Raw genomic sequence first — 22471 nt, 5'->3', positions numbered from 1 at the left:
GGGGAGGGGTAGTGTAGTGGTGAGGGAAGACAGAGAGGTGGGAGGGAGACCAAAGGCACAGTCGAAGAGAAGGGTCTTGAGACTGACCTTGAAGGAGGCAAGGAAGGAAGCGAGGCGAAGGGACCGTGGGATGGAGTTCCAGAGTGTGGGGCAGAGAGGCTGAAAGCCCGGCCACCGATGGTAGGGCGGGTCGGGTGGGAGACATGGAGCAGGACGGAGCCTGATGAGCGGAGGGAGCGGACAGGTTGGTAGGGAGTCAGCAGGTCAGAGAGATAGGAAGGGGCAAGGCCATGGCCTTAAAGGTGAGGACGAGGATCTTGAACTCGATCCTCTGGGGGATGGGGAGCCAGTGGAGCTGGGCGAGGGTGGGAATGATGGGGTCACGGAGCCTGGTGCGTGAGAGTACACAAGATGCAGAGTTTTGGTTTTGGAAGGATTTTGGACTGAAGAGGTTAACAAGAGCTTAGCCAATCTATCTGCATACCTTATTTGTGTCTTTGTTACGTCCTGACTAGACTTCAAATCCTTTGCTCACCAGTCTCCACAGTTCTACTATTCTTAACAAATTATAGGCTACGTGCTTAACAGATAAATCTACTTTCCATTAGAAGAAAGAAAAAAATAATTAAGTTGATGAGATATTTGTCAAACACTAAGAGCTAAGATTGAACAGAATTTTTATCCCTGGGATTAACATATTGTCTATCCCCCATCCTATGTAAACTGGGTTTGACTCCAGAATATTTTCTCTCTCCCCTGACAATAAAGTTCCTTGTACAAAATGTGTTTAGTCATCATCAAGTCTAGTCTCTGGTGCTTGATCCTCAGCACAAAACATCGAATTCATGCAGTGTCTTTAAAGCAGTCATAAGCACTGTTCCACTGGGAAGTGAACAACTCCACATTGGTGCAATACATTTTAGAAAAAATGCTGTGTACATATATAAGTATATATACTAGCTGTACCCGTTGCAGCTGCACTTGCAACCAAAGGATACAATATGGAATGTAGAATGACATGCAGACAGGCACACAGGCAGACATTTCATATTTATCTACACTCACCTGGGAGGAATCCTGTGGGAGGACTCAGTGGGAGGACTCATCAATTTAAAAATATAATTTTGTTGTTGTTGCCGCGACTTAGCTTTGTCTGTGTTCTTTATTTTGTTCCCGAGGCTTGGCTACATGTGTGCTCTGTGACATAGGATGCACAGTGCCATGGTCAGCTGACGCGACCACCAGGTGTAACTGCAATGCATGCATACATTATCTGTGATGCAAGATGTCACAGCGCAACTTTGACTTGGCGGCCACCAGGTGTAACTGCAGTGTAAAATGCAAAAGTGAAAATAACTCATGAACGATAGGAGATGCCCGAAAACAAATATGCCCATGTCACTCCAAGATGCAAGACCTTTTAGATGAGGTATAAATCATGTCTCTATATCAATCAGTTATTGTGATCCTTCTTGAAGCACAGACAGACATTGTCATTTTATTAATATATATATATTTATGTTATATTAGGGCAAATTTCCTACAGTTGAATGTGAACAAGACTGAGGCCCTCCTGATTGACTCACGCCAGCGCCTCAGCACCTCAGGCTCTGGCAAAATCAACCTCCATGGTTGCACACTACAACTCACCAAGCCAGTCAGGAACCCAGGTGTCTTGTTCGATCCTCAACTGTCTTTTCTCCCCCACATTCAAGCCTTGACCCACTCTGCCTTCCCTCACCTCCGTAACATCACCCGACTCCGCCACTACCTCACCCCTCAGGCCGCTGAAACTCTTGTTCATGCCTTCATCACCCTGCTGTCGGCCTTCCCAACTCCTCCCTCCACAGGCTGCAGATCATCCAGAACTCTGCAGCCCTTGTCCTCTCCCGCACCAAACTCTGTGACCCCATCTCCCCCATTCTCGCCCGATTCCACTGGCTCCCTATCCTTCAGAGGATCCAGTTCAAGATCCTGGTCCTCATATACAAAGCCCTCCATGGCCTCGCCCCACCCTACCTCTGCGATCTCCTAACCCCCTACCAACCGGCCGGCCCCTTCACTCAGCCGGCTCCGGCCTGCTCCACGTCCCCCACCCACCCGCCCCACCATTGGCGGGAGAGCCTTCAACCACTCTGCCCCCAACCTCAGGAATTCCATCCCCTAATCACTCCGCCTCGCCCCCTCCTCAGCCTCCTTCAAGTTCCGCCTCAAGACCCTCCTCTTCGACCATGCCATCGGCCACCCCCCTTCCCCTCCCCTCCCTTTCCCCCTAACCCCAGCTCGGGTCTGAAATGCTGTACTCTGTCCAGCGCCTTGAGACGTCCTCCCGACGTGAAAGGCACTATACAAATGTAATCTTGTTGTTGTTGTTTATGTGATCTACCAGCACTTGATACTGTTGCTGGGTCAATATCTCACATCTTCATGAGTACAAAACAGAAATGATCAAAACGTGTAAAGGTGGTTACTCCTGTATGTTCATTCTTGTATTTAATTGAAGGGAAGAGAGAAAATATTGTCAAATTTATTTTATTGCTTAATTAATACAGGTAAGTAATTTGTGAATTACATCAAAGCAAAATAAAATGTCTTTTTAATCCACTTTCATCCTTGTGTAGATATCCTTGCAACCAATTAATTTCACTATTTTCTTTAACAAAATGCTGTGTTCTTGGCTCTAGCACTGGAAACACACTTCACAATTTGGAAAGATGGCAGAAGTTAAGGAAATCCTTTTCATCCTTTTGAATTAATGAGATAGATGAGTTTATACCTAATTACACAGTATATTATAGCCATAACTTTAGTCATTTTCATCCTGTTTACTCTGCCCAAAAAGATATCCTTTAGATATGTGTAATATTGCTTAATGTTTATGTATGAGGTAATAATTAATCAAAATATTGGATTCCTCGTCCTAGCATAAACTGAGAAATTCATCCAGTTTTCAACAAAATGCCTACAGGACAACAATAACCTGAGCTTGCAATATTTTCTTCTTGCTTGCAATCAATAACATTTATCATATAAATGGTATTGTACAGAGTGGAGCAAAAAATAAACTTCAACAAGATGAAAAAATCCTGCGTAGCACAATGTTGATTAGCATTATTATATTTTATCGTCTGATGTTGGGTGCAACAACGCAGCACAAGATGGATGATTCCTTGACGGTTCAGAGCCACATACTAATAAAATAGTTAAGAAATGTAAACCACTGATTGACAACTGCAAATGGCTGAAGGGAAATAGTAAGACATTCCTTTCCAAATGGATTTTTTTTGTTGCTTGGATAATTTTCATTCCATTGTAATAGCCTGCAAAGCATTATGTATTCTGTGAACAGCCTGAAGATAGTTTGCTCATTCTGAACTTATCACAAGGGATAGATACAAATCATTGCAGCTGGAGGGGGAGGCAAAACAAAACCCTTACAGTCATACTTCAGTTGCATTGTTGCAAATTCTGCACAAAGCAGAAAGTCGAGGGTGAGAAATTCCTAAAGCCATTGGTGTCACTGACTGTGGATAAAGAGGGTTGTAACTTCAACAGTTTGGGCTGACGTTAGATTCTTTTATTAGTCCCAGCAAAACTGGCATAAGCACCATTGGTAAAATTCTGACAATTTGCCTTGGAAAATGTATGGTTAAGTTTAATGTTTTGTATTTTTTTTCTGTAAATTGAATTAATAGAGACTGCATTTGAAGCAGATATCTCATCTCCCTAAAATGCCTGATGATCTGCATAAAAAAGAACATTGCATTTCCATGAGGTTTCTGATTCTACAAAATAGTTAAAGCTTGTGTTTTGAATTTTAGACCCAAACATCTCCAAAGGAACAATGAGAGCATTAATGAGAGATGCTCCTACTGTTTCCTTGCCTTGGGTAACTGAGATATATAAATAATAAACAATCGTTGAGAAGTCTCAAAGAACTTCACAGAATATTTTGTAATAATAATAATAATCCATGCATTTGATATAGCGCTTTTCACGTCTTCTAGATGTCTCAAGCGCTTCACAGAATATACTGTAAAGTGAATTGACTGTATATTTATGGCGAAACGCGGCAGCCAATTGCGCACAGCAGTGTCCCACAAACAGTCGTGGACTGAAGTGACCAATTTATTATTATTTTTTCTTGAGGGATTATTATTAGGCGTGTGGAATAAGAAAATTTGCCCAAGGTTTCACCCTGCTGGGAATTAAACCCAGGTCTCTCGCTTGAGAGGCGAGTCTCTAACCACTGAGTTATAGCACTCCAAATATATTCTAAGGAATTCTAAAATAAGCACAAAAAAGAGATCTTTTCTCTATCCCAAAAGTCGATGGACGCATCTCTGATAATTCAGCACTCGCTAGACATTTCACTGGAATGAATTGATTGTATATTTTGTAGGCAAAACACAGTGGCCAATTGAGCACTGTAGTGACCCAAACAATGGATTGAATGATCAAATATTTTTTTAAAAAAGGGATTATTACCCCTGGAAAGCAATCCAGTAATCAACTAACAACCGGGTTCCTACTTACTGTTAGGTAAACAGATGAGTTTGGAGTAAGGAAAACCTCCGCCTAAGGTTTCGCCCCGCCCAGAGAATCAAATCTGGGTCCTCTCGCTTGCAAAGTGAGTGTTATAACCAATAAGCTAAAGGATTCCTTGGATCAAGAAAATGATAAAGAATTTGGGCAAGGAGGTGAAGACAGAGGTAATGGGTGATTGGTGAGGGTAAAAATGGGTGAAGAGATTTGGGTGGATCAGTGTGGGGTGGTCACATTGTTGATGAGGGAAAGATTCATTATGGAGAACAAAAACAATGGTAGTGGAGGGGAGAGGAAAGAGGAAATGGAAAAATTGGTATGAAAAAGGACTTCCTCCACAACTGGAGGAAGAGAGTAGCAGTGGCCAAAGGATTGTCATCCTTCCCCACTGTTGGCTGTGTCCAGCACTTTGGGACGTCCTCCTGACATGAAAGGCGCTATACAAATGTAACCTTGTTGTTGTTGTTGTTTAGTTAGCTGGTTCCACTTTACCCATCCCACTCCATCCTTTAGAGATTTTCTATTGCATAAATTGGCAAACTTGCTGATAATCAATTTCCCCAAAAAGATAAATCTCCAACTGCAGACGGAGGCATGCCCACTGACATGAAAATCTGAGCATCTCTGCAAGGTTGCAGGTTAAACTATGATTATTTATTGGTGTAAGAATGATACTGTCTAAAGGGGAGCAATTTTTCTAATTTAATGAAATATATTGCCATGGAAATAATTGAGGATTTCTATAAAAAGGCTAACAACAGACTTGTAACTTTAATAGATACACATGAGCTGAGCCAGAATTTCAGGGAAATGTTAAACCAGGACTTTAAACCTGGACTTACTGTTATATTGCAGCAAGACATTCAGGGGAAGGGAATCACTCTTCACTGTAACCTTTGTGCTGCACAGCTGGTACAGTACACGCTCAATTAGAAACACATTGATTTTTATTTCTTTTCACATTAATTAATAATCTGATGAATTTAAACAAGAGGAGAGGGGTTTATTTGTGTACATTTGATATATTGTTAATTAGCCAGTCTTGAATATTAAAGATTGTTCAGGAATACTGTTATTTTTAGTAGATACATTTGTAGCATATTCAGTAGCAGACTTAATTTAGCTGAGTCTCATTCTGAGGAGCGCATGGGAGTCATGTGAAGTCCTGTGGTGAGGGCACTTCCCTCGCAAACGAAAGGAGCTGGGTTTGATTCCTGGGCAAGATGAAATGTTAAGCAAATTTCCTTACTCCTCACACCTCTGTTTACCTAGCAGTAGGTAGGAGTCCGGTTGTTAGTCAATTGGCAGATTGCTTTTCTGGGGGTAATAATTCCTTCCAAATAAATAGATAAATAATAATAATTTGGTTACTCAATCCACGACTGTTTGTGGAACACTGCTGTGTGCAATTTTGGCTGCTGTGTTTTGCCCACAAAATACAGTCAATCCACTTTACAGTATATCCTGTGACGCGCTTTGAGACGTGTCAAAGATGTGATAAGGCGCTATATCAAATGCAAGGATTATTATTATTATTTATTTGTGTTTTCACCCACAGGCCACTTTGCATTGCGCAAAATGTATCTGAAATATCTGTTGACGCTCCACTTCCATCAAGGGGAACAGGTGAAAGTTGAAATTAGGCATATACAAATTAATCTTCCTGTAGCATAGTGGTTAGAGCACTCACCTCGCAAGCGAGAGGACCCACATTCGAAATCCATGCGGGGCAAAACCTTAGGCAAGTTTCCTTACACCACCACCTCTGTTTACCGAGCAGTAAGTAGGAACCTGTTTGTTAGTCGATTGGTGGATCACTTTCCTGGGGTAATAGTACATCAAAAAAATGTGGTCACTCAATCCAAGACTGTGGGACACTGCTGTGTGCTGCCAAGTTTCGCCCACAAAATACACAGTCAATCCGCATTACAATAGATTTGAAGAAAGGCTTTGAGACATCTCAACAATGCGATAAGGAATTATATTGAATGCAAGGCTTACGATTATTTTCATTTTGATTCTCCACCTATTTTCACATATTACTTTGAGACCTGCGTAGTAAATTTTGGGTGACAACTTGGTAATGAATTTGGATTAATTTACATTCCTCAGTGAACAGAGCTGCCTCAGGCCAGCTTTGCAAAAGACAAATGGAAATATGTTACACTAGCTGTGTAAGACTATATTTGTGATGCTTACTGTTTTTAAGATTTTTAATTAGTATACTTTTAAAATATAACCAACTAATATAACTATAATCTGTTTAGTCTAGCATTCCTTACTTATAGGGGATAGACAAGGTTTCCTTGCTCAGTCGCATGTCATCCTCCCATCTGAGACTTGATTATTTGTTGTCCTTGAGCAGAGATGTGAAAACAAGGGGCTCAGAGGGAGAAGCACACTCTTGGAAATCTGAATAGCTCAAGACTAAGAAACAGGAAAGGAATCCTCCCAATTAGCTGTGCATATCTCTTTAAAGGAATCCTCCCAATTAGCTGTGCATATCTCTTTCACCTTACCAGTTATTTTCCCATGTGAAATGAGCCTGCTCAAAGATCGCTAGCTGCCTGCAAAGGGTGGGGCTATCTCTGTGACAACGGGAGGTGGAGTTGGAAACACATAAAAGAAGATATAACTTTGAAATAGTTGGAGTTGTGTAGAGGGTCAGTGCACTTCTCAGTGGAATCGATATCAATTCTACTGTATCTATGGTCTCAGTTTTAAGAATAAGTTAAGTTATTCGTATTACTTAATAAACCATTATTACACGACCATATGTCTTACAGCTGAGTAATTCTCTAAGTTTCCCATTTATACAATACTTATTTTTAGGTAAGCAATTTTGCTCCCTAATATTCTGTTTTTAATAGGAAGGGATAAATACCTCCCTCGCCCCCTCCACCATCGAATGGCAAAGCAGATGCATGCTATGTCCATTGGTAAGTGTTCATTATTCCCATTATTTTAGGGTTGGGAGAGCTAAAAGTCATGAAGGTACCTGAGAAAAAGATAATAATAATAATGATCGCTTGTATTCTGTTTCCAGATTGGTAATCTTACCTTTCTTCATCATTAAAATTGCCATATAAATGTTTGTCTCTGTGAGCTTGATTAAGCTGGTGTCCCAACATCCACTGACAATTCACATCAACACTGATGAATTATGTTATAATAATAATAATCCTTGCATGTGGTATAGAGCCTTTCATGTCAGGAGGAAGTCCCAAAGAGCTGCTCAGTAGGAAATTCCAATTTATCCCATGTTTGGTATTCTGGAGTGATTTACTGCTCAGTTAATTTTTCCTCTTAATGTGCCTGATCATCCACTTCAAGAAAATTCCCTCCAGTAACACTATTAAATGCTACAGTGGGTTTACTGAAACATATTCCAAAAATCTAAAAGTGCATCAGTTTCTACACAAGCAATTTTCATTTTTTTCAAAAAATACCATAAATAATTAAAATGCTATTTCCTCAGACATTCTTCAGCTTTAAAGGGATCACATATGGCAAGGAGTTTGAAATATATATATATATTGTGGAACAGAACTATAGCTAGTGTCTACCACAGTGAAAGGGGAGAATGGAAAAAAAGAAAATATCTAGAAGTTTGTCTGGTTTAATATGAGTTTGCATTTAATTATTGAACTGTATATTTAAATTATGACATTTATTGTATTGAGGTATGCTTTTGATATTTCTTAACAGGATTTCTTCAATTTAAATAAGAAACTCTAGAGGGTAACTCAGTCTAAACATCAAATTTCTGATTCCTTTTTAAAGGAACTTACCATGAAACGACTTGAAAATCGAGACTGTTTTCCAAATTCTGGATACATTCTTGCATAAATAGAGTGAATTTAGACCCAAGTGGACTTTCTGCCTATGGACTTTCTGCATAATTGCTTGCAGGTACTCCCACTGTTTTAGAAATTTATAGAGCACGACACCCTATGAGGAAGAGAAGCATAGAAAGGTAGAGAGAGAGTTTGACTAATGTTAAAGATGGAGATAATTCTGTACATATTACAGTAGGCAGCACTGGATTGGTTTGAAGTTTGAAAATAAAATCTACTCATGCCAGTCACTCTTCAAGGCAACTCTAATAACAGCATTCAGAGTCAGCTGAGTATTTGCTATTTCTAACAGGAAAGATGAGACATAAAAGATATAAAAAGGCCTAACCTGTCCAGTCTATCCTAATAGGTTGTATTCCACAATACTATAACTATTATGTGACCAGGATGTTCATGAACCAGGCTATTCCCCTGATCACCAGTGTATGAGAACATTATTGACAAGACAAGACAGGTAGTTCGTAGTTTGTACTTCAAAGTGTACGAGACCCATGGACACCTGGCATTCTGAACACTGACGGTAAACATGACCTATTATTTAATTAACAATGAAATAATGTATGCACAATTTGGATGTTAAACAATTGTTTCCTTTATTATGGTTCGGCAATTAATAATCATACAAAGAGCAAAGATCCACTACTGCATGACATGATATGATAATGGGAGCAACCGGGTTATCAGAGAATTTAGTATTGATCATTTATCTATCCCTGGGAGAGCAACAACAACAAGTTACATTTATATAGATCCCTTCATTCAGGGTAGTGTCTTGGAGCGCTTAATTCGGAGCAACGGGTAGCCTGGAATCGTTCAGATCAGCATCTTGTTGTTCTTGACTGAACACTGTGTTTTTTTTACACCTAATTGGTTATTGTGTGAAGCACAGCACAATCAAATAGTGCATACACCCTTTGCGGTTAAGCTCTCTGATAAGGTGTTCCGTTTTAAATGCTCCGAGACCCCATCCGGTATGAAAGGCGTTATATAAATGTAAGTTGTTGCTGTTGTTAAAGCTCATAGGCCAGAAACTGTAGGGCATGTTTACCAGCAGTGTTCAGACTGCCAGGTGTCCTTGTGATAGATGCCAACTAAAATATTTACCTTTTGAGTGTTTTCTCCAATTCTTCTTATCACGAGGCACATTCCACTTAAGCAATACCTTGGTTACACCACATTTGTAATATTGTGGTCTACTTCTGGTCACCACACTACACAATTTAGCAATGATGAAAAGAGTACAGTGGAGGTTTGATAGGATGATACCAGTCCTGGCAGGTTACTGCGACCAGGATAGATTAGGTGGGTTAGTTTCAAAGATAGATTATTGGAATGGAATGCACACACTCTCCGTGGAGGGCATCCTGCTTATCTAAATTTAAATCAGGATTCATTTGTGCACAAATTAGGCAATTTCACAATAATGCTTTACATCTTCACACAATTAGGCAGCCATGCTACCTAATAATAATAATAATAATCCTTGTATAGTGTCTTACCACATCTTCTACACGTCCCAAAGCGCTTGACAGAATATACTGTGAATTGACTGCATATTTTGTGGGCGAAATGTGGCAGCCAATTGCGCGCAGCAGTGTCTGACAAACAGGCATGGATTGAGTGACCAAATTACGATTGTTTCTTTTTCTTGAGGGATTATTATCAGGTATGTGGAGTAAGGAAACTTGCCGAAGGTTTCGCCCTGCTGGGAATCGAACCAAGGTCTCTCGCTTGCGAGGCGAGTTCTCTATCCACTTAGCTACAGGACTCCAAAGTCCTGCGCTGCAGTGCTGGATCGATGTCCAGGTGTGGGCGCACCATGCATCTGCTGCAAAAAGTCATTCCAAAACATTTCGGAACCACCCACAAATCTTTGTAAAACAGCAAACCATGTTTAACATTTAAATTTGATACATGCCTTGAATACTGATTATTCATGGTAACTTTAGAATTTTAATAGTTTGTATTATTTCCATTTTAGTGTATTGTGCATAAATCTACAGGTTATTATTCCTGAGATTCTGATAGCTTGTATTATTTTCACATCAGTGTCTTAGGCAAAATTTATATCTACAGGTTTTTATTCCTGAGATTCCTGTTTGCCTTACCTCTTCCACTACTGAACTAGAACCATCGACGTAGATAGTAGTGGATTGTGGAATTTCAACTGCCTTGAATGGACGCTTTAGGTAAGTTGGACCACTTATATCATAAGCTTTCAATGGGCCCTTTAAATAAGTTAATTCTTTAGCAAAAAAAAGTCACGTCCTTGTGACAAAGTCCATCGAGCCAGATGGACATTTGATACTGATCCATCTTTTAATCAACCTGCTTAAAGTAATTCTGTCTGGCTGCAATTCTATCCTGCTAACTTTCCACAATCGTGTTTGTAATTTGTGAAAAAAACATTGTTATGGTTAGTACGTTAACAATGTGAACATTGTCATGGGTTAACAATTTTTTAAATCATACCCCTTTTTTTGCATAAACAGCTCCTTGATCTGTTATTTTATTCCAAATATATGTGCCAGGTTTGGCAATTTTAAATTGCCATTGTAGTTTGTTTGCAAAATCAATTATCAAATGATATTTGTCCATCTGATCTGCACCAATAATGTTTAAATTGTCTGGAGTGTTCATCAAAATACATGTCCATTTTATTTCTAAATGTCCCACTTGAAATGGAATTGGAATTCCATATTGACAATTGCCTGTAAACCCACCTAACTGAGTAACTGTTGTAGACTCAAACTGCGAATTTTGTGTGTCTTTTTCATGTTTAGCAGTTCGAGAGGCACTAGTATCCAGTAAAAATAGTTTACAATGGCCTCCGATCGCAACATGAATAGCTGTCTCCTCCCAGCATGTTATACATCAGAAGGACACCAGGTGCCGCAGTTGCCTGGCTTTGAAAAGCTTTCAGCTCGCAGCTTTCTCACTTTGACTTCTGCCTTAAGTCAGGGCATTCCGAAGTTCAAGTTCTCTCACTTTGACTTCTGCCTCCAACCTCTTTCTCCTTTTCTTTCCAAATACAGAGTTAATAAGGAGTAAGAAGATGGATCCCAGGAAGCCCCCTAGGATGGTTAGCCACCAAATGGGATCAGACAATAACTGCTGATGCATCCAATTGTACAGGACATAATATTGTCTAGCCGGTATAGCTGCCATGTCTCAGTGTAATTAACACTGCCCCACACACCAACAATCAATCTCCAACTCACTAAATGCAACTCATCAACTTATACAAATACTTCATTTCTAAACGATATTAAACATGTGTATTTGTCCAACTTCAACACAACAGGGTCCCTGTTCAGGCGCCAATTGTAAGGGTTAATTTATATTCGTGACCCTGCGGAGAAGAAAGGACTGACACAAAGGTTGTACAAAAATGGAAATGTTTATTAATTTAGATTAGTAATAGTTATAAGTAATTAAAAGAATACATCACAATAATGCTTATGTATCCATGTACAGTTCACAATGATTTAAGTTGATCTAACCAAATGCTGCAGAAGAGATAGAGGAGTAATGTTCAATTTAATGTCCTTTTTAATGTGTCCCCAACCCCAGGCTCCTATTCTCTACACCATCCGGCTCCTCCGTCCACCCTCCCACGTCTCACCCATTCGCTCCTCAAACTCTGACTGTGAGGAGATGCTGGATTTCCTCGAGTCCAAAATTGATGGGATCCGTTCAGCTGCCTCCACCCTCTCAACCGCCACCCCCTCCCCATCTCCCCCTCACACTCCGACCTTACCCATCCCTCCCTCCACATCTTCAAACCTGAATCCCCCTCCTCTCTCACCACCACCAGTGGACAGGGGATGATGGGTTAAGGAGGTGCTAATGATGGAAAACAGAAGGGGAGTGCGGGAAGAATTGCAACAAAATAGGCAGACCAGAGAGAGATAATGTGTGTCTGGGGCCCAGATGATGTGGTAATAGTCGCAGAAGAGGGGGAGGGGGAATGTGAGCTGTTATGGTCTGAAATTGTTGAAATCAATATTGAGGCCAGAGGGCTGTAAGGTCCCTAGCAGATAAAACTGCTAGAGACCTTACGCATCTGCTCTGACGATGCCACCTTTCACATTAGGGCAGCTGAAATGTCTTCCTTTTTCCTCGGCCGAGGATTTCCATCCACTGTGGTAGACAGGGTCCTTGACCGTGTCCGCCCTATTTCCCGCACCTCGCACTACCAGAACTCTGATGTCGACAGCCACCCTCTGAAGTGCTTACTCCTTTTCTTGTTTTGGAATATTACAGAGACGCGAGGATAGAGTCGGTAGAAACAACAGCTCTTAATTAAGACCTAATAACCCTCGGCTACCTTGCATATAAGGAGTACAACAATTTAAGATAAACAACAATGAGATCAAATATAACTATTGCACATAACTATATCAACTTGCAACACTTAATAAAACTGGTTATTGAAGGACCACCTGTTTCTGTGAGCTTGATTGTCTGAAATATTAATTTACAAATAGTTAAACTACGAGGATTTTAATTAAAGTAAATTCCCTATTGACCTGTTTATTTTCCATATCAACCACACCATCGGCAGTCGGGCCTTCAGCCTCTCTGCTCCCATCCTTTGGAATTCCTTCCCACAGTTCCTTCTCCTTACTCCCTCCCTTGCCTCTTTCAAGGCATGTCTTAAGACCCTCCTCTTCGACTGCGCCTTCGGTCAACTTCCTACCCCTACCTTCCTTGCCCTCCACCCCTCCTGATCCCAACACCCAGTTTAGGTCCAAATCCCTAACTGCCCAGCTCCTTGGGATGTCCTCCCAACGTGAAAGGCACTATATACATGTAATTTGATGTTTTTGTTGTTATTGATGCTGTAGTTTTCCAACCCTGAAATGGAGTAAATTGCTCATAAATTCAATACAAAATTACATTTGTATAGCGCCTTTCACATCGGGAAGACGTCCCAAGCACTGGAAAGGCACTATACAAATGTAATTTGTTGTTGTAAATACAATATAAGATTGACCCACTTGCAGTCAATACAGGGGCAGGGGAGGTAAGTGAGGTATTCCTGGAGCTCAGCTGGCACCATGGTGATATGCTTGCAACACAATATGGTAAAAAGATGTTGGAATTTAGTCAATCCTCCTCTCAGTATTCTGGTTCCTGAACTTGGTGGATTGCAGTACTCCAAGGACACTGCTAATGACAGAACAGCCATCCTGGCTCATCAGCGGGATTTGGAGGGACAGATCAGAAACAAAGTATTAGCACCTGGGGATAGGAAGTGGTTCAGGCATGTTGTACAATTTCTTCAATGTCTAATGCTCAGGGTAACGAGAGAACATAAATGAGTGTTTTCATTGAATATGTCTTCACTGTTAGAATGTGAGAAACAGGATTGTTTCTTGAGTCTTAGGAAGAGGACAATAAAAAAGATGTGTAGATTGTTGGGTGGGAGGTGGAATTATTCCGGGAGTGGAGTCAATGTATTAAGGTTTCTCTTGAATACATTGATGCTGTTTGCTTCAATCACAGCTTCCCCATTTCATTCACAATGAGTTCCACATTCTCACTATCCTCTGTGTCTGAAGTTCCTCCTAAACCCCCTATTAGATACACTACTTATATTTACTTCTTACTTATATTTACCCCACCACTAACTGTCCCCTCCGCATCGGACTGTACAATCCATGACCTCATCGTCGAGGAAAATATCGACATCCTCGCCCTCACCGAAACCTGTGTCACCCCAGGCGACACTTTCCTACTCGTTGAGGCCACACCTCCAGGTTACACCTTTCACCAAACCCCACGGCCTAATCACCGTGGTGGTGGTGTGGCTCTCATCACCCGGTCGCCCCTCGGCCTTTCCCCTTACTCCTCCAGAACCTTCCCTTCCTTTGAACACCTTACTCTCTACCACATCTCCACGCTCTCCCTCAAAATCCTCCTTGTTTACCGTTCCCCCAAGCCTTCCCCCACCTTCCTCTCGGACATCTCCACCCTCCTATCTTCCCTCTCCCTCTGCTCGGTACCCCCTAATCTTAGGTGACTTCAACCTCCACTTCAACCCCTCCTGCTCTAGCTCTGCCAACTTCTCCTCCCTCCTCATCCACTCCCCTGCCCACGACCGTGACCACCTCCTTGACCTGGTGGTCACCTGGGGCCTCACAGACTTGGACATCACCATCATCGTTAAAGCGATTTCGGACTACCACTTCATCTCCCTCAACACCTCAGTACCCCTCCCCCTTTCTCAACCCTTCACCATCACATACCGTCCGTGGAAAAAAATTTCCTCCCTCTTCCTCTCCACTGCCCTAGAGTCATCTGAACACCTACACCTCTGGTCCTCACTGACTGTTCTCCCCTCCTCACTCTCTTTTCTCCACAACTCCCTCTCCTCCATTCTGGACTCCCTTGCCCCCCTCACAACTTCCCGAATTGCCTCATACACTTCATGCTTCACTACACCAAGACCTACCGCTGCGCTCTTGCCTCTGCCAAATCCTCCTTCTACTCCAAGGTCATCTTGGAGACAAAGGACAACCCCTGGTGTCTCTTTTCCACCAAAAAACGTCTCTTCCGTCCACCTTCCCATGCCTCGCCCATCCTCTCCTCAAACTCCAACTGTGAGGAGATTCTGGACTTCCTCGAATCCAAAATTGAGGGGATACGTTCAGCCACCTCAGCCCCGTCCACAGCCACCCCCACATCACCTCTCCCTCATCACCATCCATCTGCTATCCCTTCGACGCTATCTCTCCCTCCTCCCTTACCACGACTGTTCGCAAACTCAAACCCACCACCTGCTCCCCTGATCCCATCCCCACCTCTCTCCTCATCTCCCAGCTCCAACTTCTGGCCCCTTTCCTGTCTGATGTCATCAACCTCTCCTTATCCACCGATTCAGTTCCCACCCCCCTAAAAACAGCCGTCATTACCCCCATTCTGAAAAAACCTTCCCTGGACCCTTCCCTCCTCTCCAGCTACCGCCCCATCTCTAACCATTCCCATCTCTAACTAACCCTTCTCATTCAGTCCTCCCAACAGGAATCCTCCCAATAGCACATTTTCCTAATCTTAAAAATGTCTAAGTGAAGATCTAAGTGAAGATCAAGCCTTTCAAGGACAAATAAAAATGTCAGACAAGAGAGAGAATGCCAATTAAATGGAATAGATATATAATGGAACAGCAATCACAGTTAGGCCTTCTCAAAATGCATGTTGATGGCCAGGGTAACAACTCACCATGTTAAAGAGGTGATACCACTGATTAATCAGAGGATCAAGGGGAGTGGGGCCTGAAGCGTTATGGGTGAATTGTCTTAGCATAAATTGGTTTTGAACATAATTGGTTTATCTTGCTTTACAGGTGTGTTATTGTAATTCAATGAATTTTGCTCTTAGTGGAAAATCACTGAACATTTGCATGGCTGGAACTTTAAGTTAAATTTTCCTGATGATTGTAGTCATGTAATTTTTGTAATCTTATTAGAAATAAGTAATGTATGTCTTCTCCACATCTAATGTCTTTGTCTGTGAATGTTAATTTGGTGACCTTGCAGTCCTTATCTAATGTTAGTCGTGTAGTGAAGGAATGTTCAAATGAGATGGTCTTGAAGGAAAGATTGTGAAAACTTGTTTGTTCATGTGTATAAATATTCGGCATTAACTAGCCAGAAGTCAGAAAGTACCCGGGAAAGCCAAAAGACCAGAAGGAAAATGAGAAACAGATGCTGCTATTTGCTTGTATTCTGTTCTCTAGAATGGTCATTTTGCCTTCTCTATCATAAATACTGCCATGTAAAATTATTGCCTCTATGATTATCTCTGTGAGTTTGATTAACTTGGTGTCCAAACATCTGCTGAAAATTCACATCAACACTGGTTAATCATACTATAACAAGCTGTGCCCATTGCAGCTACACTTGGAACCAAAGGATCCAATATAGAATGTAGATTCCATTGAATGTAGAATCCTGTAGCTCAGTGGTTAGAGCACTCGCTATGCAAGTGAGGAGACCTGAGTTCAATTCCAGGCAGAGCGAAACCTTGGGCAAGTTTCCTTACTCCACACAGAGCCTAATAATAATCCCTCCAAAACCAAAAACAATAATAAATTGGTCATCTTCAATCCACGACTGTTTGTGGGACATTGCTGTGCGCAATTGGCTGCCGCGTTCGCCCACAAATATATACAGTCAATTCACTTTACAGTCTATTCTGTGAAGCCTTTTCCGAAGTCGAGAAGACGTGAAAAGCGCTATATCAAATGCAAGGATTATTATAATGTAGATTGACATACAGATAGACATTTTACCTTTATCTATAGTCATCTGGGATGGCTCCTGTGGGAGGATTCAGTGGCACTTGGAGCTTTAAAAAATGAATTTTGTTGTTGTTGCCGCAGCTTAACTTCGTCTGTGTTCTTTATTTTGTTCCCACCACTGGGCTACGTACATGCTGTGACGCAGGATGCCACAGCGCCACGGTCAGCCGGCGCGGTCACTAGGTGTAACTGCAGTGCGCACACACATACGTTCTCTGTGACGCACAATCTCACAGCGCCACTTAGACTTGGCGACCAGCAGGTGCAACTGCAGCGAAAAATACAAAATTGAAAATAACTCATGAACAACAGGAGATACCCAAAAACAAATATACCCATGTCACTCCCAGCTGCAAGATCTTTCCAGTGAGGTATAAATCATGGATCTATGTGAATCGCATATTGAGATCCTTCTTGAAACGCAGACAGACATTGTCGTTTTATTAATATAGATTATTAGTATAGAAGAAGATAGTTATAATCCTTGCATGTGGTATAGAACCTTCATGTCCCTAAGAGCTGTTCATTAGGAAATTACAATTTATCCCTTGTTTGGTCTCCTGGGGTGTTTTACTGCTTTTTTGTTAATGTGCCTCATCATTTGAAGAAAAATCCCTCCGAGGCGGCATCTCCATTGGAATCACTGGTGTCAGATCTTGGACTTTATGTGAAGAGTTTCAATATCTTCTTGAAATGCTACACTGAACACCAGGCCATGCAGAAATTAATCGACGAGATACTGTCAGACTTGATTGCTAGGTATCTCCTCATAGTTAGCAATCTAACTGCATTTGAATAGCATTTAAGATGTAATGCAGGTAAGTGGGATGCTTTTGGAACTGAGCTGGCTCCAAGTTAATGTGCCTGGTAATGGAAAATCAGAGTCAGGTCCAAAGCAGTGTTGATGACGTACCAGCCAGCTGACAACATCACTATTCATGGTTGCACTCTACACCTCACTGAGCCAATAGGGAACCTTGGTGTCCTGTTCAACCCTCAGTTATCCTACAAATCCCACAGTCGTGCCATGATCCGTTCCATCTTTCCCCACCTTTCCAACATTGCCCACCTCTGCCAATGCTGCTCAACGCATGTCACCGAATCCTTATCCACACTTTCATCCCATCCTGGTTTGACAACAGCAATTGTCCGCTCACTGGACTTCCCAACTCTTCCCTCCACAAACTGCAGATTATTCTCTGCAGCTCGTGTCCTCTCCCGCACCAGGCTCTGTGAATCCTGTCTGGCTTCACTAGCTCCCCATTCCTCAGAGAATCGAGTTCAAAACTCTTGTTCTCACCTTCACAGCTCTCCATGGTCTTAGTCACCCCTATCTCTCCGACCTCCTAACCCCATATCGGCATATCCACTCCATTCTCTCGGCAGACACTGACCTGCTCCAGGTCCCCCGCACTTCCGGCCCCACCAGTAGTGGACGGGCATTCAGCATCTCTGCCTCCACACTCTGGAATTTTATTCTGCAATCCCTCCATCTCACCCGCTTTCTTGCCTAAAGACTTCACTCTTCGACTGTGCCTTCGGCCACCCTGACACCCACACCCCCTGCCCTCCACTGCTCCTGACCCCAACTCCCAGCTTGGGTCCAAAACCCCTGATTGTGCAGCATCCTGGGATGTCTTTCCGACGTAAATGGCGCTACAAAAGTGTAAGTTGTTGTTGTTGAATTGACTGAATTCTGTGGGCGAAACGTGGCAGCCAATTGCATACAGCAATGTCCCACAATCAGTCGTGAATTGAGTGACCGCATTTTTTTTAGAGATTATTATCCCCGGAAAAGAGATCTGCCAATCGAGGAACAACTGGGTTCCTATTTACTGCAAGGTAAACAGAGACATGTGGAGTAAGGAAACTTTTCAAACATTTCATCCTGACCGGGAATTGAATGCAGGTCCTCTCGCTTGCGAGGCGAGTGCTCTAACCACTATGGTACAGTACTCCACATCATTTCTTGTTTGGCATTTTAATAATAATAATAATATTCCTTGCATTTGATATAGCGCTTTTCATGTCGGGAGGACATCCCAAAGCGCTTCACAGAACACACTGTAAAGTGAATTGACTGTATATTTGTGGGCGACGCGGCAGCCAATTGCGCACAGCAATGTCCCACAAACAGTCGTAGATTGAAAATGATCAATTTATTATTGTTTTTGGTTTTGGAGGGATTATTATTTTGTTTGACCCGTAATTGTCCTTTCTACCCCACATCCATGGGACCCATTCTGCCTTCCTCCACCTCCGCAACATCACCTGCCTCTCCTCAGGCTGCTGAGACTCATCCACGCATTCATCACATTCAGGCTCAACTACACTAAATCCCTGTTTATCAGCCTTCCCAACTTTTCCTCCCACAAGCTGCAGATCATTCCGAACTCTGCAGCTCATGTCCTCTCTTTCACCAAGCTCCATGATCCTAATGCTCCCATTCTTGCCTGGCTCTACTGGCTCCATAATCCCCCAGAGGATGGAGTTCAAAATCCTCGCCTCACCTTCAAAGTCCTCCACGGCCTTGCTCCTCCCCATCCCAGTGACCTGCTAACTCCATATCAACCTTGTCCACTCACTCCACTTAGGTTCCCCTACCCGGCCCGCCCCACCATCGGTAGACAGGTCTTCAACCCCGCTGGCCCCACGCTTTGGAATTCCATCCCACTGTCCCTTCGCCTCGCTCTCTCCCTTGCCTCCTGCGGTCTCAAGACTTCTTACCCTTACGCTCCTGATTCCATTCCCAGCTCGGGTCCAAATCCCTGACTGTACAGCACCTTGGGTTGTCCTCATGACATGAAAGGCACTACAAATGTAACTTGTTATTGTTGCTGTAGGACAATAAGCTTAATCTGGCCCTGACAGTACCATAACTTAGTTATTTAGTTTTACACTCTGCTCTACTATTGCGCCATTGTGATTGTCAACACTAAGGCCATGGTTTTAGTCTCTCCTGTGCACTATCCATACTGGACACTCAGAATCAACATTTTGTAGAATTTATGTAGCGATCCAATATATAGAGGCATGATTGAAGAGGATTGTGCTACAGCTCAGAAAATGACAGAGGTAAAGGTAATTTTACCAGGTCTTATATTTATTGGGTCTAATTTGCAGTATTTCTTATAATAATAATCCTTGCATTTGATATAGCGCTTTTCATGTCTTCTAGACGTCTCAAACGCATCAAAGAACACACTGTAAATGAATTGACTGTATATTTGTGGGCAAAACGAGGCAGTCAATTGCGCACAGCAGTGTCCCTCAAACGGGGGGGGGGGGGGGGTGGCCTGTCACTCTCCGCACTGCCTCATGGCCTCATGCTGCCGCAGTGCGCAGACCAACAAGAGGGGTACAGCCAGGAGATAAAACTGTGAAGTCTGAAATGGTTTGCAGGCCGGATGAAATCACACACCGGGCCGGTTGCATTCTTTGGGCCACGCTTATTATTTTATAATACTCCTTGTACACTTATATTATAGTAATCTTGGTATAGAACCTTCCACGTCAGGAGGGCATCCCAAACAGCTGCTCAGTAGGAAATTCCAATTTATCCCTTGTTTGGTATTCTGGAGAGTTTTACTGCTATTATATTTTTCTTAATATGGCTCATCATCCACTTGAAGAAAATTCCTTCCAATAATTCTGTCAAATGCCATGGTTGGATTGCTGAAATGTAATTCAACTCAACAACAACAACTAAATTACATTTATAGAGCACCTTTCATGTCGGGAGGACGTCCCAAGGTGCTGGACAGTCAGGGGTCAGGATCCGAGCATGGGGGAGGGGTGGGGTAGGGGTGAGGGAAGGCAGAGAGGTGGGAGGTCGACCGAAAGCATGATTGAAGAGGAGAGTCTTGAGACCGGCCTTGAAGGAGGCAAGGAAGGAAGTGAGGCGAACCGATTGTGGGATGGGATTCCAGAGTTTGGGGGCAGAGAGGCTAAAAACCCGACCACCGATGGTGCGGTGGGTTAGGCGGGAGACATGGAGCAGGCCGGAGCCCGCTGAATGGAGGGAGCAGGCAGGTTGGTAGGGAGTCAACACAGAGAGGTAGGAGGGGGCAAGGCCATGGATGGTCTTGAAAGTGAGAAAGAGGATCTTGAATTCGATCCTCTGAGGGAAGCCAGTGGAGTTGGGCAAAGGTGGGAATGATGGGGTCACGGAGCCTGGTGCGCGAGAGTACATGAGTTGCAGAGTTTTGGATAATCTGCAGCTTGTGAATAGAAGAGTTGGGAAGATTGATGAGGAGGGAATTTCCATAATCGAGCCCAGATGTGACGAATGCATGTGTGAAGGTTTCGGCAGCCTAAGGGGTGAGGCAATGGCGGAGTCTGGCAATGTTGCAGAGTTGGTGGTAGGCAGTGCCGGTCATGGCGCAGATGTGGGGGAGAAAGGACAGTTCAGGGTCAAACAAGACACCCAGGTTCCTGGCTGGCTTAGTGAGGTTGAGAGTGCAGCCGTGGAGGCTGACGCTGTCAGCGCCCGAGGTGCGGAGGCACTGGCGTGAGCCAATCAGGAGGGCCTCGGTCTTGCTGATGTTCAGTTGGAGAAAGTTGTCCCTCGTCCAGGACTTGATGTCGGACAGGCAGTCGGTCAGGACGCTAGTAGTCCTGGAGTTGAGGGTGGAGGCAGAGAGATAGAGTTTGGTGTCATCCACATACATGTGAAAATTTACCCCATGTCTGCGGATGATGTCACCAAGGGGGAGCATGTAGAGGGTGAAGAGGAGGGGACCGAGGACAGAGCCCTGAGAAACACCGCATGAGACGGTGCGGGGGCTGGAAGAAAAGCCGTTTGCTGAGAGGAAGTGGAGGAGGTGTGAAAGGTAGGACCTGAACCAGTCAAGGACAGAACCTTGGAGGTTGAGGTGGGAGGAGAGGCAATGGAGGAGGATTGAATGATCCAGAGTGTCAAAAGCGGCGGAGTGGTCGAGGAGGCAGAGGGAGCCCTGGTCACATATGGTCAGGATGTCATTTGTGAACTTGACCAGAGCAGTTTCTGTGCTGAGGCCAGCACGGAAACCCGATTGGAGGGGCTCATGAAGGGAGTGGGAGGAGAGGAAAGAACGAAGCTGGGAGGCAATGGCTCTCTCAAGGACCTTGGACAGAAAAGGGAGGTTGTAGATGGGCCTGTAGCTGGACAGCTGTGATCGGCCCTGGGATCCGTTACTATGAAGCGCTCTGAGACGCCGTCCGGCGTGGAGGGCGCTATATAAATCCAAGTTGTTGTTGTTGTCATCAAGGGAAAGTTTCTTCAAGGTGGGAGTGATAGTGGCTGTTTTGAAGGGGGTAGTAACAGTGCCAGATGACAGTGAGAGGTCGATGATGTCGCCAAGTAGTGGGGCAAGGAGGTGCAGGAGAGGCGTGGGGATGTGGTCCAGGGAGCAGGTAGTGGGCTTCATGGAGAATATGGTGGTGATGATAGAGGAGGGGGTGACAGGTCAAAGGTGTGGAAGAAGGGATGGGTAGTGGTCGGAGTGTGGGGGCGCGGTGTAGGGAGGGGGTGGAAGTTGGGAGGGCAGTGTCAACTGAGCAGATTCCTTTGATTTTGGACTTGAGGAAGTCCAGCATTTCCTCGCAGTTGGAGTCGACGGAAAGAATCTGCAAGGCATGGTGGGGAGGGCGGAAGAGCCGGTTGGTGGTGGAGAACAGGAGCCTGGGGTTGCCCTTCGCCTCCAAGATTAACCTGGAGTAGAAGGACGATTTGGCTGAGGCGAGAGCGGTAGGTTTTGATGTGGTCCAGCCAGATGTGCCG

General features: G+C 43.5%; 1 protein-coding gene across 1 annotated transcript in view; it reads left to right on the top strand.

Moving 5' to 3' along the window:
* The first annotated feature begins 16856 nt into the window (after window positions 1–16856).
* Window positions 16857–22471, top strand: part of hnmt (histamine N-methyltransferase) — a 30757-nt gene continuing 25142 nt past the window's right edge. The window contains exons 1-2 of the mRNA XM_042336208.1: window positions 16857–16895; window positions 17318–17482. Of these exons, the coding sequence (XP_042192142.1) occupies window positions 16857–16895; window positions 17318–17482 (204 nt within the window). The remainder of the gene's footprint in view (window positions 16896–17317; window positions 17483–22471) is intronic.

Source organism: Callorhinchus milii, unplaced genomic scaffold, assembly GCF_018977255.1.
Source record: "Callorhinchus milii isolate IMCB2004 unplaced genomic scaffold, IMCB_Cmil_1.0 Scaffold6, whole genome shotgun sequence".
NCBI classification, from domain to species: domain Eukaryota; kingdom Metazoa; phylum Chordata; class Chondrichthyes; order Chimaeriformes; family Callorhinchidae; genus Callorhinchus; species Callorhinchus milii.
The sequence above is the reverse complement of the archived record's forward strand: the minus strand, read 5'-3'. Positions and strand labels throughout refer to the sequence as shown.